This window comes from Primulina tabacum, chromosome 16 (assembly GCF_025594145.1).
Source record: "Primulina tabacum isolate GXHZ01 chromosome 16, ASM2559414v2, whole genome shotgun sequence".
Taxonomy (NCBI): domain Eukaryota; kingdom Viridiplantae; phylum Streptophyta; class Magnoliopsida; order Lamiales; family Gesneriaceae; genus Primulina; species Primulina tabacum.
This window is the reverse complement of record NC_134565.1, coordinates 1,387,014-1,409,285: the sequence shown is the minus strand read 5'-3', so window position 1 is coordinate 1,409,285 and position 22,272 is coordinate 1,387,014. Positions and strand designations below refer to the sequence as shown.

Genomic DNA, 22,272 nt, shown 5'->3' with positions numbered 1-22,272 from the left:
GAAAAATTTGATGAAGAATAATTTTTAGAGAAGAAGAGAAAGTTGGAGTGATTGAATGTGTTTGTGAGATGATATTTATAGGGTAAAAACTAGCCGTTTTGTTACCGTTTATGACCGTTGGTGTACAAAAAAATAAATGTATGTATTTGTATAATTTTATGGTAATAATATGGTGAATATAATATTAATCATGTTTAAATAATTATGTATATCATATCACATTATTATAATGAGGTGTCGTAAGTTATTTTGTTTAAAAACCTTATAGGCTTTTATACTTGTCGTATCCCTTACCGGGAGTATGGGATGTCGTCTTAACATCCTCCCAGGATTTATAACAAGTTTTTGAAAAATTTATTTTTATTATTTCTAATAATAAAATTATATTATATATTAAATATATACACAATAAATAAATAACAGTAAAATAAATATTATTACTTTTGTTACCTTTTTCTTCTGTTTGGAGCTTGGAAAAGGATAGAGGACTTTTAGAGTTTCGTGCTGATAACGTGTTGTGAAAAAGTAAAAATTTATGGTAAAAAGTAAAAATCTCAAACTCTCAAAATTTACCAAACTACACACTTTATAATATTTTTCTCTCTACTCAATTGTGATTTATCTATTTATAGGAAATCTTTACAAATAATCCAAAAATAAAATACATCATTACCTACATCATCACACACTAATTTTCAATATTTACAACTCTTATTTTCAACATTCAAATATTCAACATTCAAATATTCAATACACACATTTTAAATATATTTTTCAACAATTACTATATAGATGTAGAAATAACCAAATTTTGAACCTCAATCCACACTTATTTAAATTACATTTTTTTCTCTCTTACATAAACTTTCAATTATTACTCGAACCAGAGTAATTTTCTTTTTAGTCCATAAAAAAAAGTATGTTTCAGTCGGATATCGAACTCGAAATTTTATCTCAAATTTGGACGAAAAAGTATAAGATTTAAAAGGAGAGGGTGAAGTAATATTTTAATTATACAAATGCATTACAATTAATTAGCAGAAAAAGACGTGAAGTAAAGTAAAGAAATCCGGGTAAGCCGGGAGTTAAACCAATTGTTTTGTCTCTTTAAAACGATGCTTAGTTTCATTTCTCTGCTTTTCAGGTAATTATAATATATGGCTGGCTTTATCTTCTTGAAACTATATATTATATGTCATTATTCTTATTTATAGATAATGTTGGCAATAAATAATATGCATGCTCACGAATCTTTATCTGTGAGAGTGGTCAACCCTACCTATATTTACAATAAAAAGTAAAAATCTTAGCATAAAAAGTAATACTTTTTCATATATGACCCAAATAAGAGATTCGTCTCACAAAATACGACACGTGAGACCGTCTCATACAAATTTTGCTTATATATATATATATATGAAGTAAAATTAAAAGGATTTTTTTATTAAAAAAATGATAGGAAATTTAATTTTTTTTTTCTTTTTTGGATTCATCGCTAATTCTCTGATTTTCTAACATATTAATATTAAATAAGCAACGTTCTAATAATTAGTTTTAACCTTTTTTAAAAAAAATAATTAGTTTAAGCCTAAACCAACCAGCTTTTTTTTTTTTTACTAGCACGCACATTTCCTATGTTACTCATATTTTGATTTTAAAAATTCAAATCAAAATTAGATGGAGAAAAAATATACTCTAACATAATCACACTTTTATATAAAATTTTCTCTACATAAAATTATATTTAATATTAAAATTCGATTTATATACGTGTATATAAAATTATTAATAGTTAATAAATAAGCAATGCCGTACAATATAAAACGATGGAACGTGTTTGCAAACATCAGGTCTTGAGTTTTTAAGTTTTGGTGGTATTTAAATTATATATTTATATCGAAAAGTCAGTAAAATATTGTTATCATCTTCGTCATCTTTGCGTTGATATATCTCATAATGAACATTATAGATACAAAATATATAACTATAAAAAATAATTAAATATTCATCCAAATTTCAAAGATGGAGACATGAAATACTTTTTATTAAGTTGAATATTATGTCAAAGTAAAATTAATATATCATTTCAAACTTTATACAATAGTATATTCAAACTTTATACAATAGTATAAAACCAACTAATTATTCATCCAAATTTCTGTGACGAGACATGTGATAATTTTTATTTGAATGCATTTTCAAAGCCAAATTAATGAGAATATACATAATTTCTTAGCATTGATTTTCTAAGCAAAAACAAGCAAATAGTATGTATTTTCAATTCCCAATTATTCATTTAAATTCCGTTTCATCTCACATATACATATTAGGCAAAAACTTGTGCGAGACGGTCTCACCGATCGTATTTTGTGAGACAGATCTCTTATTTTGTCATCCATGAAAAAATATTACTTTTTATTGTAAATATCGGTATGGTTGACTCGTCTCACAGATAAAGATTCGTGAGACCGTCTCACTACAAACCTAATCTACATATTATTACCCATAAATCTCGGAATATTCAATTATTTAAATATAGTAGTACCAAAAAAAGAAGAAAACAAGATACCAAAATTTTATGAATTAGAGTTGACATAATTGAAAGTGAGATTCCATTCTAATCTGTTAGGTAATGGGCTTTTCACCGACGGCCTAACCTAACTTAATAGGTAGGCCCACTTATATTATTTAAATTAAATACATTGTATTAATTGGGCCAGGCCAGCTTGGAGAGGTTGACATTTCATACATAGATACATACATACATTATATATGTATATATCTCCATACTGTTTGAAAATGCCAACTCTTTCTTATCTTGAATATTCCTTCGACCAAACTTTGACTACAACTGGGACGACATTACAACATAGAATGTGCATTCAATCTCTATTGTTCCTAATTTTATATTCATTCTCTATGTGAAGTAATGTTTGATGTGTCAGAGATAGATATCTATGTGATATTTATATCCAAATAAGTTTGCTATTTATTTTTTTAGTTATACATAAATCAAATTCGAAATAGTTTTTTTCTATTATTATTATTCAAACTTACGCTAATACAATTTTTTTTAATAACGAGAGTTTGAATTAGTTTGGCATGAATTTTAGCTGAATAACTTACTTAGACAGTATGTAATCCGTCAGATGAGATGATAAATGATTTATAATATATCTTGAACAAAAAGCGTGATTACACGAAGTACCAAATAGTGACTTCAATTTATCTTTAGTCAATTGAGTTATGCAAATCGGGTTTTGGACAGCTAGAATTTTAGAACCTAACATGGAGTCTATACTTTTCTAGCAAAATTGTTTGGGTTTTGGACCGAATTTATACTATCGATATGGGAATATAAAATCAAGTCATATTAGACTGAGCCCAAAGTTTACCGGGTCAGGAAACCCAAGCTCCCGGCCCAAATGATGTCAGACCGAGATTGGACTGATTGTAGCAGCCATGGACCGTTCATTTGCACGGTTCTCATCCACACAAAGCTCCAAGCTTTGAATACCATATCATGTGATGTTTTTAACTCCTAATTGTTATTAAATAAAATTTGATTAAGATTAATTAATTATAACGGAAAAAGAGTAAAAAAATTTTTTACGATGAGCTCAAAATGTGTCAGCTATAATTATAATACTAAAAATAGTACATAATAAATTCTCGTCTAAACATATCACATCATAAAAGCCCACACATGACCGAACTCATCTACATACAAACAACTCATATTCCGCACACAAAGACAATAACAGCCCCCCTGGAAGTGATCAAACGCTTCGTTTGGAACAATCATAATATATACAACATGTTTCTACACAATGATATATGATATACAATGCATGCATGTCGTGGAGATATCAGGTCAAATACACATCCACTGAGCAATTATCGGAACCAATCCAATCTCTATCAAATCAATGCTCAAGTTAGCACGCTGGCCTCCGTCAAGTATAAGAGAATATCCATATGATAGCGTCGGCAAAGCGCCATCAAATCCCAAATCTCGACCAATCAATCATAGGAGTCACGAATGACTATGTTTTTAAGGGCCATATAATGCCAAACATAACATCGTGCTCACAAACCCCAGAATCAAGATCCAATGATATAAAGGTATCAAGTATCATAGCTCAACGTGCATGTCATATATCAATGTATGAATAAAATGATGTGTGTTAACAAAATATTTATTTTATACATCGATATACCAATCATGAATGTCATGTATGTCACATCAACTCAACAAATAATGCATACAAACACATATTTTCACTCAAATCAATCAAACATATGTCATACGACACATATACATGTCGTATGTTACTCAGTCACGACATACCTCAATTTTTCGTTTCCAGTTCAATGTAACTTTAGGATTTCAGTACAAAAAAACTATCTACATAATCAAAATATTTATCTCAATCAATTAATTCATTCAAATGCAATACTAATAGCGTATTTGAATGTACCAATTTGTTTTACGCTATTCCGTTTAACTTTTTCATTATTAGAATAATTATATCGCATTATAAATCCTAATAACTTGTTGTTATACATCCATTCATTTACAATCAAAATTCAAGTTTCAAAATTTTTTTGATACTTTGAAAATTCATATTAAATTGAAATCATAACATAATTTAATTTCAACTTTAAAAATTAGTTTTTTGTCGGTTATTCTGTCGTATATATTGCAATCAAATTCAAATATATTCTATTCTACCAATTTAATAAATAAAGGTGCCAAATCTGAAATAAAATTACCTCAAAATGATGCTCTCAACACGAAGATTTCGAATATATAATTTGTTCTGAGTTTGGACAACGTTTCACTATAGTTTTTACGGATAGAACTTGAATTCCTCTCTTTTCCTTAATTTTACTTCTCGGTTCTCTTTTGATCATGATCTTTCATTTATTATTATTTTGTATTTTATATTATGCTAATCCACATCCAAGTGGATCACCTCAAATTCCCCTCATATGTGAAATGTGTTACATGTATACATGCAATGGACAAAATCACAATTTATCAATGAGTAGGTTTATTATGAGACGGTCTCACGAATCTTTATCTGTGAGACGGGTCAACCCTACCGATATTCACAATAAAAAGTAATACTTTTAGCATAAAAATAATATTTTTTTATGGATAACCCAAATAAGATATCATTCTCACAAAATATGACCCGTGAAATCGTCTCACACAAATTTTTGCCTTTACCAATTTGCTTTTAAATTTAATTGACTACTTTTGCAAGTTATTAACAAGTTTGCCATCAAATTTTAATGCAATATTTTTTAAATTTATTTATAAATTTGTCATTAAAATTAAATATATCATTTTTCAAAAAATATAAAATATTTTTAATTTTTATAGTTTATCTCTATTTACATATACTATTTCAAATGTATTTTCAATATGATTATGAGGTGTATTCAATGTAGGAGATTTATTGACTTTTAATGACTTTTGTAGATTTTAAAAGTCTAGAGATATTCAATCAAGACTTTTGCATACTTTATAGAAGTCTGATGGTATTCAAAATAGACTTTCATGGAGTTTTAAAAAGTCAAGTGGTATTCAACATTGACTTTTAAGAACTCTATAAAAGTCTAGAGGTATTCAAATTTTCAATAGACTTTTAATAAATTCATGGAATTCGTTAACATACAAATATTAAAGCCTAAGGTACAACTATAAATTGTTAAAAATTGTATTTGGTTCAACCCAAATATTTGGATAAATTTTTAAAACTTCTAACTCATACACAAACTATTTATTTCTCTCTCTGTCGCTTCACATCAAATCACTTCTTATCTTATTTCCTCTCATCTATGTCTATCATTCTCTTAAATTTTCAAAATGTATCTCTATATTTTCATCTTTCCTTATCAAATTTTTCATTTTTGGCTGATTTTTCATTTAATAATTTTTTATTTTAATATCATAAGAAATTTTAAATTCTAGATTTGATTTTGTGATTTTTAATTTATGATTTATACAAATTAATGTAATATTCAATAATAATAAAAGATGATCCAAAAAATACCGCTTAATTCTTAATATTTGAATAGCCTGTCAACAACTATGATTTTTTAAATTCTTTTTAGCAGTTTCAATTAATGTGTAAGCTATGATATTTTTATACAAAATTATATCCACATAATGATAAATAATATTTTTTCACATTTATATTATCAATTCAAAACAATGTTACAGATTAATCAATTGATTTATTTTAAAAATTTACAAACATGCATACAAACCCACGTATATACATATGTAAGGATTAAATGATTAAATTTTTAAATAAGTAAATTTACTTATTAATATAAATATCGAAAAAATATTTCAAACTGAATATGTTATATATGTTAATTAATTATTAGTTCATAATATGTTATAATTAAGTATAAAATTTATAAAATTCTATAAAAAAAATCCACAAAAATCTATAAAAATGTTGCAAAAAAATCTACATGATATATGAGATTCTATATAAGCCAATAAAATCTATCAAATTCATAAAAATCTGCCATTTAAAAATATCTTTAAAAGTTATCAAAGTCTAAATTGAACACGCTGTACTGTGAGATGATTTACTATTATTAAAGTCCATCTGCTTCACTGTGGAAGAAGAAAGCAGAAGATGATGAGTAAGCTTTTTCTCTCCTCATCAATTCCTCAATTTCGCTGTCTCTCATGTATATAATTTTATTGGATATTTTTTTACGATTTTGTGTTAATTATGATAGCTTTGACAAGGATAGAGTAATCGTAGTCGCGGGATTTTCTTTACCTTTTTTTGGTTCTGAATGTATCAGGATTTGGGTGTATCAGTAAATTTTTGGCGCAATTCACGCGCAGGAGTGTGGTGAGTGATGTTCCTCTTACAACCGTTGATTTCAAGGTATTTTAAGGCTTAAAGTTCTGTTTTCTGTTGTACTGGCATATGATATTTAGAGAAGTGATTGGCATGGATGTGAAAAAGGATTGCTGATCTAGTCATCCAGCTTCTACTCTAATTTATGGATGTAGTATTGTGTTGTTGACTGGTAGAGGTACTGCAGGCAAAATCTTGGTCCTAAGCAATTGACTTCAATTATCATTTTTAATTTTCCGTCAAAAATTTGGTTTGATTGAACATTTTCTGTTGTTGGCTTAACTAGTATTCTCAAGCAAGAAGCTTTAATTTCAACTACACATGAATCTGCACTTTAAGTCTTGGCACAGGAGCAGTAACGAAGGGTGGTAGGCATCGCGACCGCTCTTCCATTCATTGTCAAATTTTCTTTTAAGTATTAGTATTTTTATGTGTTACACGATAGATTTTTGTGGTTTATCATTTCTATTTTTCATTAATTGATCAAGATTTTGTATATATTCATGTCACGAGAAACAGAAGTTTGTTACTATTCCTATAAACCAGAGTTGTTGTATTTATCTTTTTAGAACTACTGTATACGAGGATATAGAAAGAATAATTTAAAAATATTCAAAAGTAAGTTGCTAAAACTAAAGAGAATATTTTATTCTCTGTTATGCCCTCTCAAGTTAGATCCAAGTAGCGAGCCACCTGCAACAGCCAGCAGCCTGCGCGCCCCCTTGCGTGTGTGGGTCTCCTTCGCGTGGGCTCTTGCTCGAGCCACCACGAGCCCTGTCCCTTCCTACCCCTCTCTGAACCATCCTAGGGTACCGATCAGACCACCTAGCCCAGCCACAAACCGAGCTGCAAGCCACCTGCATGTGAAGACAGCAGCAGCGCGCGTCCATGCTCTCTCACGCTTTCCACGAGTTCTCACCAAACCGAGCCACACCCCTGAGCCCAGCCCTTCCTAACCCTCACCGGACCATCCTAAGACACCTTCCAGACCACCTTGCCCGGCCCTCTCTCAAGCTTCCCTCTGAAAGCTCTCGGCCAACCAAGATCACCCTACGGGAAGTGTCCTATCAAACGAGGACTCTTCCCAACCCTGCTGCGCGAGTTCTAGCCTTGCTAGGACCCTTCCCAGGACCTAACCACATCCCATACGAGCCCTCCTCAAGACCTGGCCGAGCCCCTTCGCCCCATGCACCCTAGCCGAGCCATATGAATCAAGCAAAACCCAACTCATGGCTTCTCTCCTCTCCTGAATCCCACGGTTCCAGCCTAATTTTTCCTTTAAAATTGTCATGTTTTTACCATAATTCATTCATATAACAACCTACGTTGGCAGCGTACTCATTGGATTCAAAAACGTTTTTAAAACAAGTGTAAAATCGTAAAAACGTTGAAAATATGTATCATACCGTAAAATACTCGAACACCTATATTTTTTCATGCATAATCAATTAAACACACATATTATGATTTGTATGATGTTTAAAGAGTTTAAGAACGTACCTTTGTGTTTATAACGTTCAAATAGACGATCGTTGGCGAGGGTGCGACGTTGGACGACCGGACGACGAAGAACCCAAGCTTTTCTTCCTTCCCTAAATTTCAAAATTTGTGGTGTGTGTGAAGGTGTATTTCGGCTGATAAAAGGCTGAAGAATGGTGTTTTGAAAGAACTGGTAGCATATTTATAATTTAATTAACAAGCTAATGGGCTTTAGTTTTGGGCTTGCAAGCTTAAGAGCAATTGGGCCTACTTTAAATAATGAAATCGAGCCCAATAACACTTATTTAATTTAAACGTAAAAGTTTATAAAATTAGTTTCCCAAAAATAATATTTTTGATCTTTTAAAATTCCTTGTTTGCCCAAAACCGGCTTCACGAGAAAAATCGAGCTCAACTCATAAAACAATTCTAATCCAACATTTTTAAAAAAATTAAATCATTTTTAATCATATTAGGAAGCCTTGTCAATATTTAATGAAAAATAAATATTCTTGTCTTGGTCGTCCCCGATCTTCTTTCCCCTGCCTATTGTCGAATATTCGGGTAAAATCCTTAAATTTTATGTAATCATGTCATATTATCATTCAATCATGCAATCATACCTTTAATCATATAATAAATATCATGCAAGCATTTAAAATCAATTAAATAGAACAATTAATATAATTTGCATGCATGTGGTTTACGTAGGTTGGTTTTTCGGACGTTACAAGAGTTGTTGGAGTTATCTTTTAAAACTACTATATACAAAGATTTAAAGAGAATAATTCAAAAATATACAAAAGTAAGTTGCTAAACTAAGGAGAATATTATTTTTCTCTGTTAATATATTGACAAAATACAGTTTCTCCTTCGCCAGGCCTCAAATGTTTCGAGCTTTAAGCTTTAGTTTACATTCCCTATGAGAAAATTCTGGTTCCGTCCAGATTATGAAATAGTGGTTTTATAATATCAGTTAGTTATTTGGTTACATTATGGAAATATGGATAAGACGTCACGCGAACTTAGAAAAGCTTAGATGTCCTGTAGCTTTATTTTTGTTGTTCACTTCTCGCTACTTTTGAGCTGTTAGCATGAATTTCTAGGTTGAAAACTAGAAATGTTCCTACCTTCTCCCTTCTCCTAACTGCTACATTAGCAAGCTGTAATCAACAATTCGGCACATGTTACGAAGATGATATACAATTTTTTAATCACACCTGAAATTTTAATAGTTATTCAATGAATAGGAAGCTTTCTATTCTGCTTGCCCATGGAACTCCTGTCACTCCAATGAATCTTCAAGTTCCTTAAATCACATGTTTTAGATGAAGGGAAAGTTGTAAAATTTTTCTGAATAGAGGTTTTATTCTTTATTTAGTGACATTTTTAGTTTATTGTGCAGGCTGTTCCATTGTTACCAACATTTCTTCCAAAACATGGTGAGGGTGGATTTGAATTTGCTGGCTCAAAGTTCTTCAAATCATTTGCAATTTATGGATTGGGAGCCTCAGGGCTTCTGAGTTGTGCAACAGTAGCTTACGCTTCTGATGAGGCTGAGCATGGGTTGGAGTCTGCTAGCTATCCCTGGCCTCATAAAGGCATCCTTAGTTCATATGACCATGCATCGTAAGTAAATTCATCATTACACATTTTTCGAATTTGAGAAACTTTAGATATGGATTTCTTTTTGACACAAAGTTAGGGTTCAAGCATTTCTTTTCTAACCACGCTGATTGAATTTGGAGAAAAACTAGCACTATGGCGCCAATAACATTAAATTTCTTTTCCACGAGCATTTTATGTTACCAAGGATATGTTAATACTTAATCCTATCGTTTGATTAATATCAAAAGCCCTTGTTGTTTTATCAGGAATTAGTTCCTTGTCTTGGCAATGAAATTTTAATTTGTGTGAGCAGTATTCGCCGTGGTCACCAGGTCTACCAACAAGTTTGTGCATCATGCCACTCTATGTCACTTATTTATTACCGTGATCTTGTTGGTGTGGCTTACACTGAGGAAGAAATTAAAGCTATGGCAGCAGAGATTGAAGTTGTTGATGGCCCAAATGATGAGGGTGAGATGTTTACTCGGCCAGGGAAGCTGAGTGACCGCTTTCCTGAACCTTATACTAATGAACAGGCTGCAAGATTTGCAAACGGAGGAGCATATCCACCAGATTTAAGTCTTATCACCAAGGCAGTATCATGATTTTGCAAGATTTGGATTTTTTTTTTAGTTTATTTTAAAAGTAAACCATCTAATCCTGATTTACTTACATCAGGCCCGCCACAATGGCCAGAATTATGTTTTTGCGCTTCTAACAGGGTACCGTGATCCTCCCGCTGGTGTAACGGTAATTTATGCGCTTTGCCATCTGTTTGTCCCTTGGATGTGCTAGAAGTGAGCTAGTCTGTAACATCTGTACTGCGATACTTGAAACCCTGTCATGCCCACATGTTCTCTTACATTAGCTCAACTTTGACTTTCACACATTTTTCTTTTCATTTTTGTTCTCTCTTTTTCTTTTTTTCGCGCATTCCATGTTGCTTTGGTCTAACAAGTTAAAATATAACTTAAGCAATGATCCATGTATTTCCTTTCTGACAAAGTTAATTGTTGCCTTGAATCTGCGAGTAAATAGCAGATCCGCGAGGGCCTTTACTATAATCCTTACTTCCCTGGTGGAGCAATTGCGATGCCTAAAATGCTTAATGATGGTGCTATTGAGTATGAAGATGGTACCCCTGCAACTGAAGCACAGGTGACATGGTCTTTATATTTTTAAATCAATTGTGTTGTATCAAATGCATAAGCAACTTGTTGTCTCCTCACGTCGCAGATGGGAAAAGATGTTGTGACCTTTTTGTCATGGGCTGCTGAACCAGAAATGGAAGAACGAAAACTGGTATGCCTCTCTCTCTCCCCGGTCTCTCTGTCTCAGTCACAAATTTTTATTTAAATCTGTTCCTGTAATCACTGCAGTTCTAGTAATATATGTGGTAGGAAAATTTGTCAAATCGATTGGGGGGGGGGGGGGGGGGGGGGGTTTGGGGATAAAACAAATCTTACGTAAAGGAATGCTATGAATACCGAATTGTTATAAAGAGTTTTGGAATTATCCAATGGGTATATGCATATAACAATGCAAATAGTTGTCATGACTACTGTAAACGTTATGGTTTTGATGTCTTAATTCGAGATGAATTTTATTCATGCATCATTTATGTTTTATATATCTTTTCCCATTTGCACAATCTTCTTGATAACTCAAGTTTGGTGTGGAAAACTGTTTTTCCTACATAGCTTATTGTGGTAGATAGATCACTGCACTTGAGCCTAAACCTCTCTCTTTCGGAATTTGGACAGATGGGTTTCAAATGGATATTTGTTTTGTCGCTTGCACTTCTCCAAGCAGGCTACCAAAGACGCTTGAAATGGTCGGTTTTTAAGTCCCGGAAGCTGGTCCTTGATGTTGTCAACTGAAACACTTAATATCTTCGTTAAAAGTCCTGAGATGTATTTCGCCTTCGATTACACGTTTGTGTGTGTATCTATATATATAAATAATGTTCAGTACTCGGATGTGCTTCGTCTTGTAGAAGGTTCGCGAGTTTTTGCTAATTACTATGTTACTTATTTCAAGAAATATAGTATATAATCCTTAGGTTACGGCACTGAACAAAATTATTTGTGCCGTGACTTGTATGTAATTTGTATCACTCACTTCGTTGGAATATCTTTTATTCCCCCTTACGACAGAGATCGATCACAAAACAAAGTACTAATAATTTTATAACGCACTAGTTATTTTACCTTTTGTATTAATGTGCTCACTGCTCTGCGCCAAAATTGAAATATTAGGGGATCTATGTTATCACTTATCAGGTCCAGATCCAACAAATCTATCGAACAAAGAAAGGCTAGTGAGGGTGATTTCCTTATATTATGTTCACATGGAATTTATATTTTGGTGAAAATCATGATGAAAACATTTAAATTTAAGGCTTTCTCCTTTTGTACTACGGAAAGCTTGAGCCATTTTTTTTTAAATCAGTCTTTAATAGTTTGCAAAGGAAAAAACGGTTGAGGAAATAGAGTGTCATAAATGGTGAAAAGATTCATTATAATTTGCGAAATAAATATATAGTTTGAGCTGATTAATATATCAATCAAAAAAATTTGTAAGCTCAAATCGAGCTTTGGAGCAGAAAAGTAACATGCCGAACAGCAGTTGGTCGAATTCGAGTGGTGATAAACATACAATTTACTTCCAAAGCTTCCTCAAAGACATTTTTCTTCATGACCTTGGCAACAGCCATTTCAAAGTCATCTTGAGTTACATGGACCCTCCTCTTTCTCAAAGCAAACATCCCAGCTTCGGTGCAAACAGCCTGCCAAACAACATCGGTACTTGCATAAATGAGGGCAACCATAGATCACTGATAGGCGTCGGTGACAATTAAAACAACATTATGGCAGTAAAAAACCAGAGTCATGCTTTGAATTCTAATTTCGATGATTTCAAGTCGCAAATATTTTCTAAAATTCATTTGGCTCAACAGAGAGGTTCACGGGGTCTCTATATAGATCAGCAAATATCAAGAAGTGCAGCTAAGTTATACCCATGAGTCTATGTTTTAGCACTGTTCTATTTAGATATGTAACAACTTGACGGGTACTCATCAAATACTTGTCGCTTTCCACATGATTTGGCCTCGGCCAAAAGCAAATGATAGACATAACCTACTGGATCTACTCATCCCTTATACATAATTCAGTTTAGTAATTACTGAGAAACATTATACCCCAAAATAAAACTCATTCCAAGATTCCCTTCAAGTAAGAAATAATGCATATTGAACTAAACCTGAGACCAATAATTGCTAGAAAGCATAGGTGTATGACCTGATTGTTATCGGAAAAAATGACAATGGACAGGAACAAGATGCATTGCCAGTAAATACATATCTTTTATAATATTGTGGCTGTTGACTAAAGTTTACAAAAAATATGAAATACCTCAAGTTCTGCACCAGATGCACCATTCATTTTCTCAGCAATCTTCTTCAGATCAATCCCTCGCATGATATTCATTTTTCTCGAGTGTATCTTCAAAATCACACGCACTATTCAATGCAACTCACGAGATGACTTTGCAAAAACTGATGAGTATTTGAATAAGGCGTGTGATTTTCATGATAAATTTAATCTCATTGCTCTCTATCGAGTAACATCCACACAAAGAACTACGACCCAAGTAAATCCAAAGATCACTGCCTACATAATCCAACATGGAAATATATCATAAGTTCTTTGCTTTTATTTTTTCGGGTCGAAAGTATTCTGCATGTGTGTTAACGAAAGTTGAATTTTTCTTCTGTGGTGTATGCAAACTCGAATGAAGGTAAATTTTGGCTATTGGTTGGTTTCCCAATTCACTGGTGTGGGAGCTCATAAACGTAATTTGATTCTTGGTTCTTTGATCATTGCGCTTGCCGTTAACCTAAATTTGTTTAATCTCAATGATAATGATCTTCATGTCGCTTGTTCTATGCAACCTTTAGACTTGCATTGTTTAGAAAATATGAAACTAATAGAACAGGTACATAGAGTTTTCTCTTTTTGTCCACCAGGTCCAGCAATGGCACTATCCAGCCAGCCCAACTATGACTCAGATGAGCCTTTGGACTCACGCGAACCTCCATCACACACATTTGCCACACCCCTTCGCAGACGTTTTGACGTGGAACTTGACGAGATCACGCAGCGGTTGACCCGAATGGAACAAAATCAGTTGGCATTTTACAGGCACGAACCAACATTTCTCCATCGCAGTAGTAGATAGAACTGCTCTATGATGCCCAACAATTGTCAGGGGAGTTCTCCAACTTTTCTTGCATTTTTATTGTCTGAGTTCAGCATCTATTTTGTGTGCCACTGAGGACATTGTCACACATAGGTGAGGGAAGGGGTAGATAGATTTAATTCTAGTTTTGATTTCTAACTTCCAAATTTTGTGCATGTTTATTCAAAAATAAAATAAAACAAAAAAAATGGTTGAAAAGTAAGGCAAAGTGAAGTTGTTTGATCCGTAAAGCATCTAGTATTCATTCGTCTTCTCTCTAATTTGAATCCCGAAGGCTTCTGTTGCGAGTCTATAAAAAAAACTGATTTTCTTTGCATGCAACTGATTTTGCATTATTTCAACTGCATTTATGGGTAATTGCTCTTGATGATGTGTTGAAATGACACGTGTATGGGATACAACACACATATCATTTTTTTTTGGCGAGCTTTGAGTCTATGAGCAATCAATATATAATGCTCTGTTCTTTTGATTGTGTGTTGGTCAAGCGTTGTTGATTTTTCGAGAACTTGCATTGTTATGCATGTCTTTGTTAACATCTTGTTATGAATCAGAGGCATAAACAAATAATAAAGGCATTAGGTTCAAACCATTTTCTTTCGCATCATGAATGCCCTTTTTTGAACCTACCTGATTCATTTACCCCTAGTGAACCAAGTTCGAGTCTGAGTTTTTTCTTTGGAAAATAGCCACATTACAAGCCATGATAAATCTTTTTTTTATTCCTCTCTTTTTTGAACGTTGAATTGGAGAATCATATAAACTTTTCGTATTTAACATCATTTTGAGCCAATTTTTGATATTGAGTGATTCAAACTCGAAGTCATTTTGGAACTTAGAAATGCAATCAACAAAAAGTCAACCAAAGCAAGATACTAGTAATGTGAAAACACACGTAAGCATATCCACAACACAAAAGAACACTCCAAAACATGGACCTCTTTTATGTGTTTAATTTGCTGGTCAAGACCACCGATCATGTCATAAGTAGAGTCTGGAACCTTTTTAACTTTCACAAGGTTCACCATTGGATCAACTTTACTTGGCAAAATCAAGTGCAGCACATACCTATCATTACGCAAAGCAACCCTTGCTGATGGTGTAATCTTAGTAATGTCAATGCTCTTGTCAATGTCAACAACATACTTCCCCTCGGGATTAACCTAGACATAAAATTGAACAAAAAGACAGAATATAATATCCTGTTGGCAAATAAAGAAGATAATATATGGCATTGCTTTATAACTAAATTTGAATCTTGTGAAATAGCTATCCGCAAGACCAAAACTTATCGGAACAGGGGACATGAACAACATTAATAACTGAAACAGAAATAGTTAGCCATCTTCTATCCTTCATAAAGGTAACAAATAGATTACCCCCTTCAACCTCAAGTGTCATAACGAGAGGCGTTCAATGGCCTCTCCCCTACCATTTTGAAATAAACTATATAAATTTGGGTTGAAAACAAAACCTTTGAGAAAAGATCTCTGAAACTAAAACTGCCTCAAAGAAACAAAAAAAGAATAAGAAAGAAAGAGTGGGTATGGCAATTTCCAGATTCATCAAGGTACAAAGTTGTACGCCATTTTTGACAGGCTATTCCATGAGAAATGTGAATGCCTTTAGGATGAACAACGATGCAAAAAGGAAACCAGACTTAAAAGTTGGAGCTGCAACTCTTTCTTCAGTGATCGCACTGAACATCAAGGAATTGGCACCAAAAAATGTGACAGATCTGTCTCATAATCTTATTTTATCCATATTATATGGATTCCATGTCTTTGATTCAACATCAACTAAGTACATGAAGAACAATATGGCAACTACCAATTAACAAATATATAGACACAATAATTTACTCGTAGAGACATATATACAGGCTAAAATGAAATTAAAAAAAAGCTTACACCAATGGATTTATTACTATCTCAGTATTCAATATTACAGTATGAGATGAATACCTCTTCCATTCATGAGTTAAGACTTAAGGAAAGTGTTGAAATTTCCGTTCATTTCAAAATTCCAGCTTGAGATGAATACTTATTTAATCCGACTCCTTCTTAATTTTATTTGAAGATCTTCCATATTCCTCGTTGACATGGCCCATAGCCCCATACCTAAAGAAATGCTTCACTTACCACCGCCCCATATCAACATGGGATGGGACCTGTGGACATTCTAGTAGACTACTCAATGTGCATAAAACTGAGGTAAATAGACTCAGCTAAACAAAATCACCTTCTCTATGAAACAATATTAACAAGATAATGCCCGGAAGACTCAACAATTCACGTATAAAATAACTAAAACTATAAATCACAACCGAGTGATAATTGCATAAATTCACAAGTTTATATGAAGTAAATAAAATTTCTTTCCAGCTTATAGGGTGTTACCGACAAGCAGAACAATTAAAGCACAAGTCTTCATCGAATTCAGCAAAGGAAAACCTCGGGAAATAAGGTCGTTGCGCTGCGCTTCCAGGCGCTGGAGATCGTGGCCTTTCTGCCGAACCAGGACCTGCATATCCTGTATACGTTGCTGATATTACTGCCGAAGCGCCTCACCGCCACCAGGGCCACTAACGCCTTGCTGGAGGCTCACCTTAGATTTATCCGCCGGCCGAGAATCTATCGCCGCCGTCGCCATTTAATGTTGGAAAATGTTGGGATCGGAAAGGAAGGAACTTGGCCTTCATTTTTCTTGAAGGTAAACAGGTTCTCAGATTTCTTCCTTTGCCCTTCAGTTAATTACCGACATGCCCCTAATTTTTAATATTTCCCTCTTTTTACCCCAAAGAAATTCATAGTAAAAGAACTCAAATATACTAATATTTTCTGACATAATAATAGCAGAGGTATTTTTTTTTCGGTTTTGAAGTTTTATACCTATTTAATTTAATCCTCGTTTACTTGATATAATTCAACAATATGAATAATGATTTATTCGTGTTTTGTTTAGTCAGAGAAGTTTGTTATAATTATATTTTTTTTTAACTCAAAAGCATTACTCCGACTTGAGACATTGATATCAAATGAATTTCTGTTTTGAAGTTTTATACATATTTAATTTAATCCTCGTTTACTTGATCTAATTCAACAATATGAATAATGATTTATTCGTGTTTTCTTTAGTAGGAGAAGTTTGTTATAATTATATATTTTTTTAACTCAGGCGCATTACTCCGATCGGAGACATTGATATTATGAACTACAAAGTATTTGGATGATCCGACTATAATAGAGAAGGAGGGTAAAAAATTGAAATATAAAAAAGTTTGAGGGAACTGAGGAATAAACGTTAAATTTTATTCCTATAGGCTATAAATAAGAACGGGATGTCCGACTTTATTCTTGCGCCTAGCCCTATGGTCCAGTTACGTTTGCGTGGGATTTCTCATTTCCATTACTCAGTTCTTTCTACGTACTTTTTCCTGAATTATTCTTATTTTTATGCTAAATTAATTGTTAATTTTTATATTTTCAGGGTTAGGAGGTGTGGATCTGCGGAGAATTGCAAGATTTTTGGAATTATCCGAAAGATTAGGGTTTCCCACCTGTGTACCACCGCCAATATACTTTATACGTTGTACGCTTGTAGATTCTAGTTTCTACTGAAGAGGTTTTGATACTTTACTGCGTTTAGAGTATTATTCGAATCGTTGCACCGAATTTAGAATAAGTTTCGTGTTGTAATCTGAATATATGGTAATTTTTACCTGGCAATTGTGCTTTTTTTTTTGTTTCAATTGTCAAAGTTAAGCCATTTTTGTGTTTTGAGGCCTGTAAAGTGGGATCAAGGGCTAGTGTTTCTTGTTATTGATATTTGGGAAAGAAAGTCTGCTTTTGTACTTGCATATAAGTTAGTTGAATATGGATAAGAAGAAGGTTGTAGCTCCACTGGTTTGCCACGGGCATTCGCGACCAGTGGTTGATGTGTTCTACAGCCCCATAACACCTGATGGTTTCTTCCTTGTTAGCGCGAGCAAGGGTAAGGTTTTACACGTGTTTGATTATTATTACTGTAAACAGGTCTTTATTTTACCAAGTTTCATGAGCATGGTGGCTTTTTCCAGATTCGACTCCGATGTTAAGGAATGGAGAGACTGGAGATTGGATTGGCACCTTTCAAGGTCATAAAGGTGCAGTGTGGAGTTGTTGCTTGGATAAAAATGCTTTGCATGCTGCCTCTGCGTCAGCTGATTTTTCTGCGTACGTGTCAAGTCGTGAAGATTCATCTCTTTAGATTATCTAGGGTTTTCATAATAAGCATCCTCGTTTAAATATTAATTAGGAACTTTTCTATACTCAGGGTCTCATAAATCTTATTATCTAATTGAATTAAAGTAATTATTTGCAGTAAACACAGAGCTAATAGAGATATATTCTGAAATATTTAACTTTATTAACATGTGAGTTGGTTTTGTTTTCTTGTTGACTGTAGGAAATTATGGGATGCATTAACTGGGAATGAATTGCATTCATTTGAGCACAAGCACATTGTTCGTGCTTGTGCCTTCTCAGAGGTACACCAGATGTATTTTCAAATATCTCTGTTAATCTTTTATCTATTCATAGTTTTAGTGATTCTTGTGTAAATTCTTTTCTATTTTTTGTATCTAACTTGATCACTAAAAAGATTAGAACAACTTTACTTGCTGCTCTAAAGTTTGATTACAGTAGACCCAGGCTGATTTGCGTAAAGACTCTTACAATCAATATAGACGTCTCTTATTTAGCATATTAAATTGCATTTGTTGTCCAAACTTATGTGGTAAAAATTTCCTCTTTGCATATGGAGATTTTTAGTTTGCCAATTTGTATTAAACTGGTTGAAGACATTGGTTGGGGAATATACCTGGCTTCAAATTTAAAAGATTTACGTTTCTAAATTTTATATTTGCTACTAACTATACAGCAGGTTTCATTTTCTGTGTCAAGAAATATAATTTTGACGTGACTTTATGAGAGATTGGTTGCTCACTTCAACGATTTGAGCTATTTATTTTAATTTAATTTAATTTTTTTTGGTCTATCAAAGTGATTTGTAAAAGAGTTCTTCTTCCTTGTTCTTTTGTACATTTTCATTGTTTTGTCTTGGTCATATACCACAACTCCAGGACAAATGCTTTACTGTTTAGTTTTAATCTCCAATTCTTTATCCATTTATCAGTTGAAAACACTCGCTTCACAGTTTGCAACATAGGTAGATTTTTGACTCACAGAATGAAGAATTGATATGATTTGGCCAGGTATTAGGTTTCCATTGAATTTCTTAGGGCCTCGTTAGAATTTACTGTGCTGTGTGGCGGTTGTTGTAGAATGGCATTTCTGTTTATTTATACCAAGTTTGATTTGATTGATTTGAAGGATACATGCCATTTGCTAACTGGAGGGATGGAAAAAACTCTTCGCATATTTGATCTAAATCGGCCTGATGGACTTCCACGGGAAATCGAAAAATCTCCTGGTTCTGTCAGGACTCTTTCTTGGCTCCACAGTGATCAAACGATCCTAGGTTCCTGTACTGATGTTGGAGGGGTGAGGTACGTGATAATCCTATCAGATTCCTTTTCTTTTTTTGTTTGCTCAGATCTCTCCATCCTGTTGAATTTATTTCCGCTATAAATATGAAGACGGTGTATTTCCTGTTAGAGTTTGTAGTGTTCATGCATTCCAGGTTAGATATCTAATATAAATCTACTTGCAGGTGATAGTACTTGTGTTAACACCAATCAACCAAACGACCCCCCTCCCTGACAAAGCTCACTTTCATCAGTGTCTTACAGTCGTAGGTTTAAAACTTAAATCTTCAGGTTCCTTTTTACTGTGCTGGTCATTTCCCTAGTCTTGATGCACATTGTGTCTTGTAACTGAGTTATAATTACGTTTTCAAAATCTCCAAATGTTGAAGGTGATCCTGTCTTCTTTAGTATGTAAAATGATTGTAAAATAAGTGCGCTCTATAACTAGCTCGGAATTAAACGGGATGAGAACTGCTGCTGTCTCCTTTTTGCTTCAATGTGTTTAACAATCATATCATTCGTTAATAATTATGATTGCAGTTATCTAAGACATTAGATTTTTCATCATTACAAAAATCATCTGAATCCTTTTGTCTTTGAATATGCGTCAGGCTGGTAATTTATTGTTGTCAGTTAAATCCAATTCTTTCTTATTTGATAATAACACTAGGTTATGGGATGTGAGAACTGGTGCGATTGTTCGAACACTTGAAACCAAGTCCTCGGTAACCAGCGCTGAAGTGAGTCAAGATGGCCGCTATATAACAACTGCAGACGGGTCAACAGTTAGGTTTTGGGATGCAAATCAGTATGTCTCTCATTTTCTCCCTACTTCTTGGATACGTCGATCTTATTTTGTTCCAATTTGACCGATTCATTTACACTGAGTGGTTTTGTTACCAATGATCCAATATTTTTCTTTTACCAGCTTTGGATTGGTAAAGAGCTACAATATGCCCTGCATTGTAGAATCGGCTTCATTGGAACCAAAGTATGGTAACAAGTTCATCGTAGGTGGAGAAGACATGTGGATTCATGTTTTCGATTTTCACACAGGAGCAGAAGTTGGTGAGTACTTGTTATTATGAGTTATTTAAAAATTGTCTATTGCTAAAATATAAAAATTAGTACTTCATTTACTTTTATGATAGGATTTCTTATTTACTTCTGGGGTCCATGTTCCTTTTCATGCCCTGTCCATGTTCCTTTTCATGCCCTTTCCAAATGTCTAAATTTCCATTCATTTCTCAAGTTTCTTTTTATCCCCTTGTTCATTTTTCCCCTTTGGGGGATATGATTAGATGAATTATACATATTCTATTTATTCATTTTTTGAGCACAGATTTCATTTGTCTTTGTATGGAAGCAACGTTTTCTAAATCTCGTGGCACACAGGATGCAACAAGGGACACCATGGTCCAGTTCATTGTGTGCGTTTCTCTCCTGAAGGTGAATCTTATGCCTCTGGATCTGAAGATGGTACCATCAGAATATGGCAGACTTGTCCATTGGGTGACAATGAGAAAGATATTCCTGTAGACGACGAGCTTGCTCGCCAGTTTGAGAATGCACATATTGCCAAAGAAGAGAAGAGGGATGCAAGCGAGAACAACACTACCGATGAAAACACCCTGGATGCTGAGTAGTTTATATGTACTTTTTTGTGTGCATCTCAGTGTTTGCATGTCTCATCTTATGGTTGTTTGCTTGTTTGGAGGTTGTAAAGAGTGGGCTTCAATTGATAAAAGCTTTTAGACATCTTTGGCCAACTTTCACGCACCCTCCCCCGCGCAACACACACACACACACATATGTATATGAGCGTGACTAAAATAAATAAAATTTACAGATTTCTTTTTTGTCTATATGAAATTCATCATGCTTGGGTCATTCATCTATTTTTTTTTTTGTCTATATGAAATTCACATTTTGACTAAACCTCTTTTCTTTTACTTTAATTAACGAAGACAGTCGTGTGGAGAAATATTTTTCAGTAATACGACATGGGATTAAGATCCTCTGCTGTGGGCAATCACAGCAAAGGGTCCGGTGCTATCTATTAATTTTTTTTTAAATTGATATTTTTATATTTTAAATTATTTTAATATTAAAATTATATTTTTTATATTAAAATATGTGATTAATAATCCAATTTAAAATTATAATTTTATTTTTTGTTACAAATATACATTGTGGAGTAAAATGACGTCTCTCTTATTATTTTTTCTTTTATAATTTTTTCAACTCTTTTTTTAAAAAAATGTTAATAAAAATATAATTTTTTTGTTACAAATATGTGATTTCGAACGAACAAGAAAAAATAACGGTATATTCAAATTTTTTTTATATTATAGTTCTTTTTTTAAAAAATATTTTCTCCTTTTTTTATCTTGTTAAATTTTTATTTAGAAGTTAAAATTTTATTAATTATATATTTGTAACAAAAATAATAATCTTGTTGACTTTTTTATATTCTAATTCTTTTAAAAAACTATT

General features: G+C 33.1%; 2 protein-coding genes and 1 long non-coding RNA gene across 4 annotated transcripts; 2 read left to right on the top strand and 1 right to left on the bottom strand.

The window, feature by feature from the left end:
* Positions 1-6,554: 6,554 nt before the first annotated feature.
* On the top strand, positions 6,555-12,004 carry LOC142529288 (cytochrome c1-2, heme protein, mitochondrial-like). The gene is made up of 8 exons (XM_075634790.1): positions 6,555-6,672; positions 6,841-6,926; positions 9,784-10,007; positions 10,300-10,579; positions 10,665-10,736; positions 11,028-11,144; positions 11,223-11,288; positions 11,750-12,004. Exons 1-8 carry the CDS (start codon positions 6,666-6,668, stop codon positions 11,864-11,866), a joined length of 969 nt encoding a protein of 322 aa, XP_075490905.1. The 5' UTR covers positions 6,555-6,665; the 3' UTR covers positions 11,867-12,004.
* Positions 12,005-12,480: 476 nt separating this feature from the next.
* Positions 12,481-17,017, bottom strand: LOC142530189 (uncharacterized). Of its 2 annotated transcripts, XR_012816057.1 has the most exons (4): positions 16,703-17,017; positions 15,318-15,412; positions 13,403-13,660; positions 12,481-12,774 (listed from the first exon to the last, which is right to left on the bottom strand). It is a non-coding gene; the product is annotated as an uncharacterized LOC142530189 (long non-coding RNA). The 2 variants fall into 2 exon arrangements; XR_012816058.1 differs by lacking the exon at positions 13,403-13,660 and having other exon boundaries at positions 15,188-15,412; positions 16,703-17,016.
* A 631-nt stretch (positions 17,018-17,648) lies between these two features.
* LOC142529162 (uncharacterized) lies at positions 17,649-21,641 on the top strand. The gene is made up of 7 exons (XM_075634603.1): positions 17,649-18,242; positions 18,328-18,463; positions 18,696-18,777; positions 19,622-19,797; positions 20,447-20,584; positions 20,705-20,844; positions 21,172-21,641. The coding sequence occupies exons 1-7, from the start codon at positions 18,125-18,127 to the stop codon at positions 21,420-21,422; spliced, it is 1,041 nt and encodes a 346-aa protein (XP_075490718.1). The 5' UTR covers positions 17,649-18,124; the 3' UTR covers positions 21,423-21,641.
* Positions 21,642-22,272: the final 631 nt, after the last annotated feature.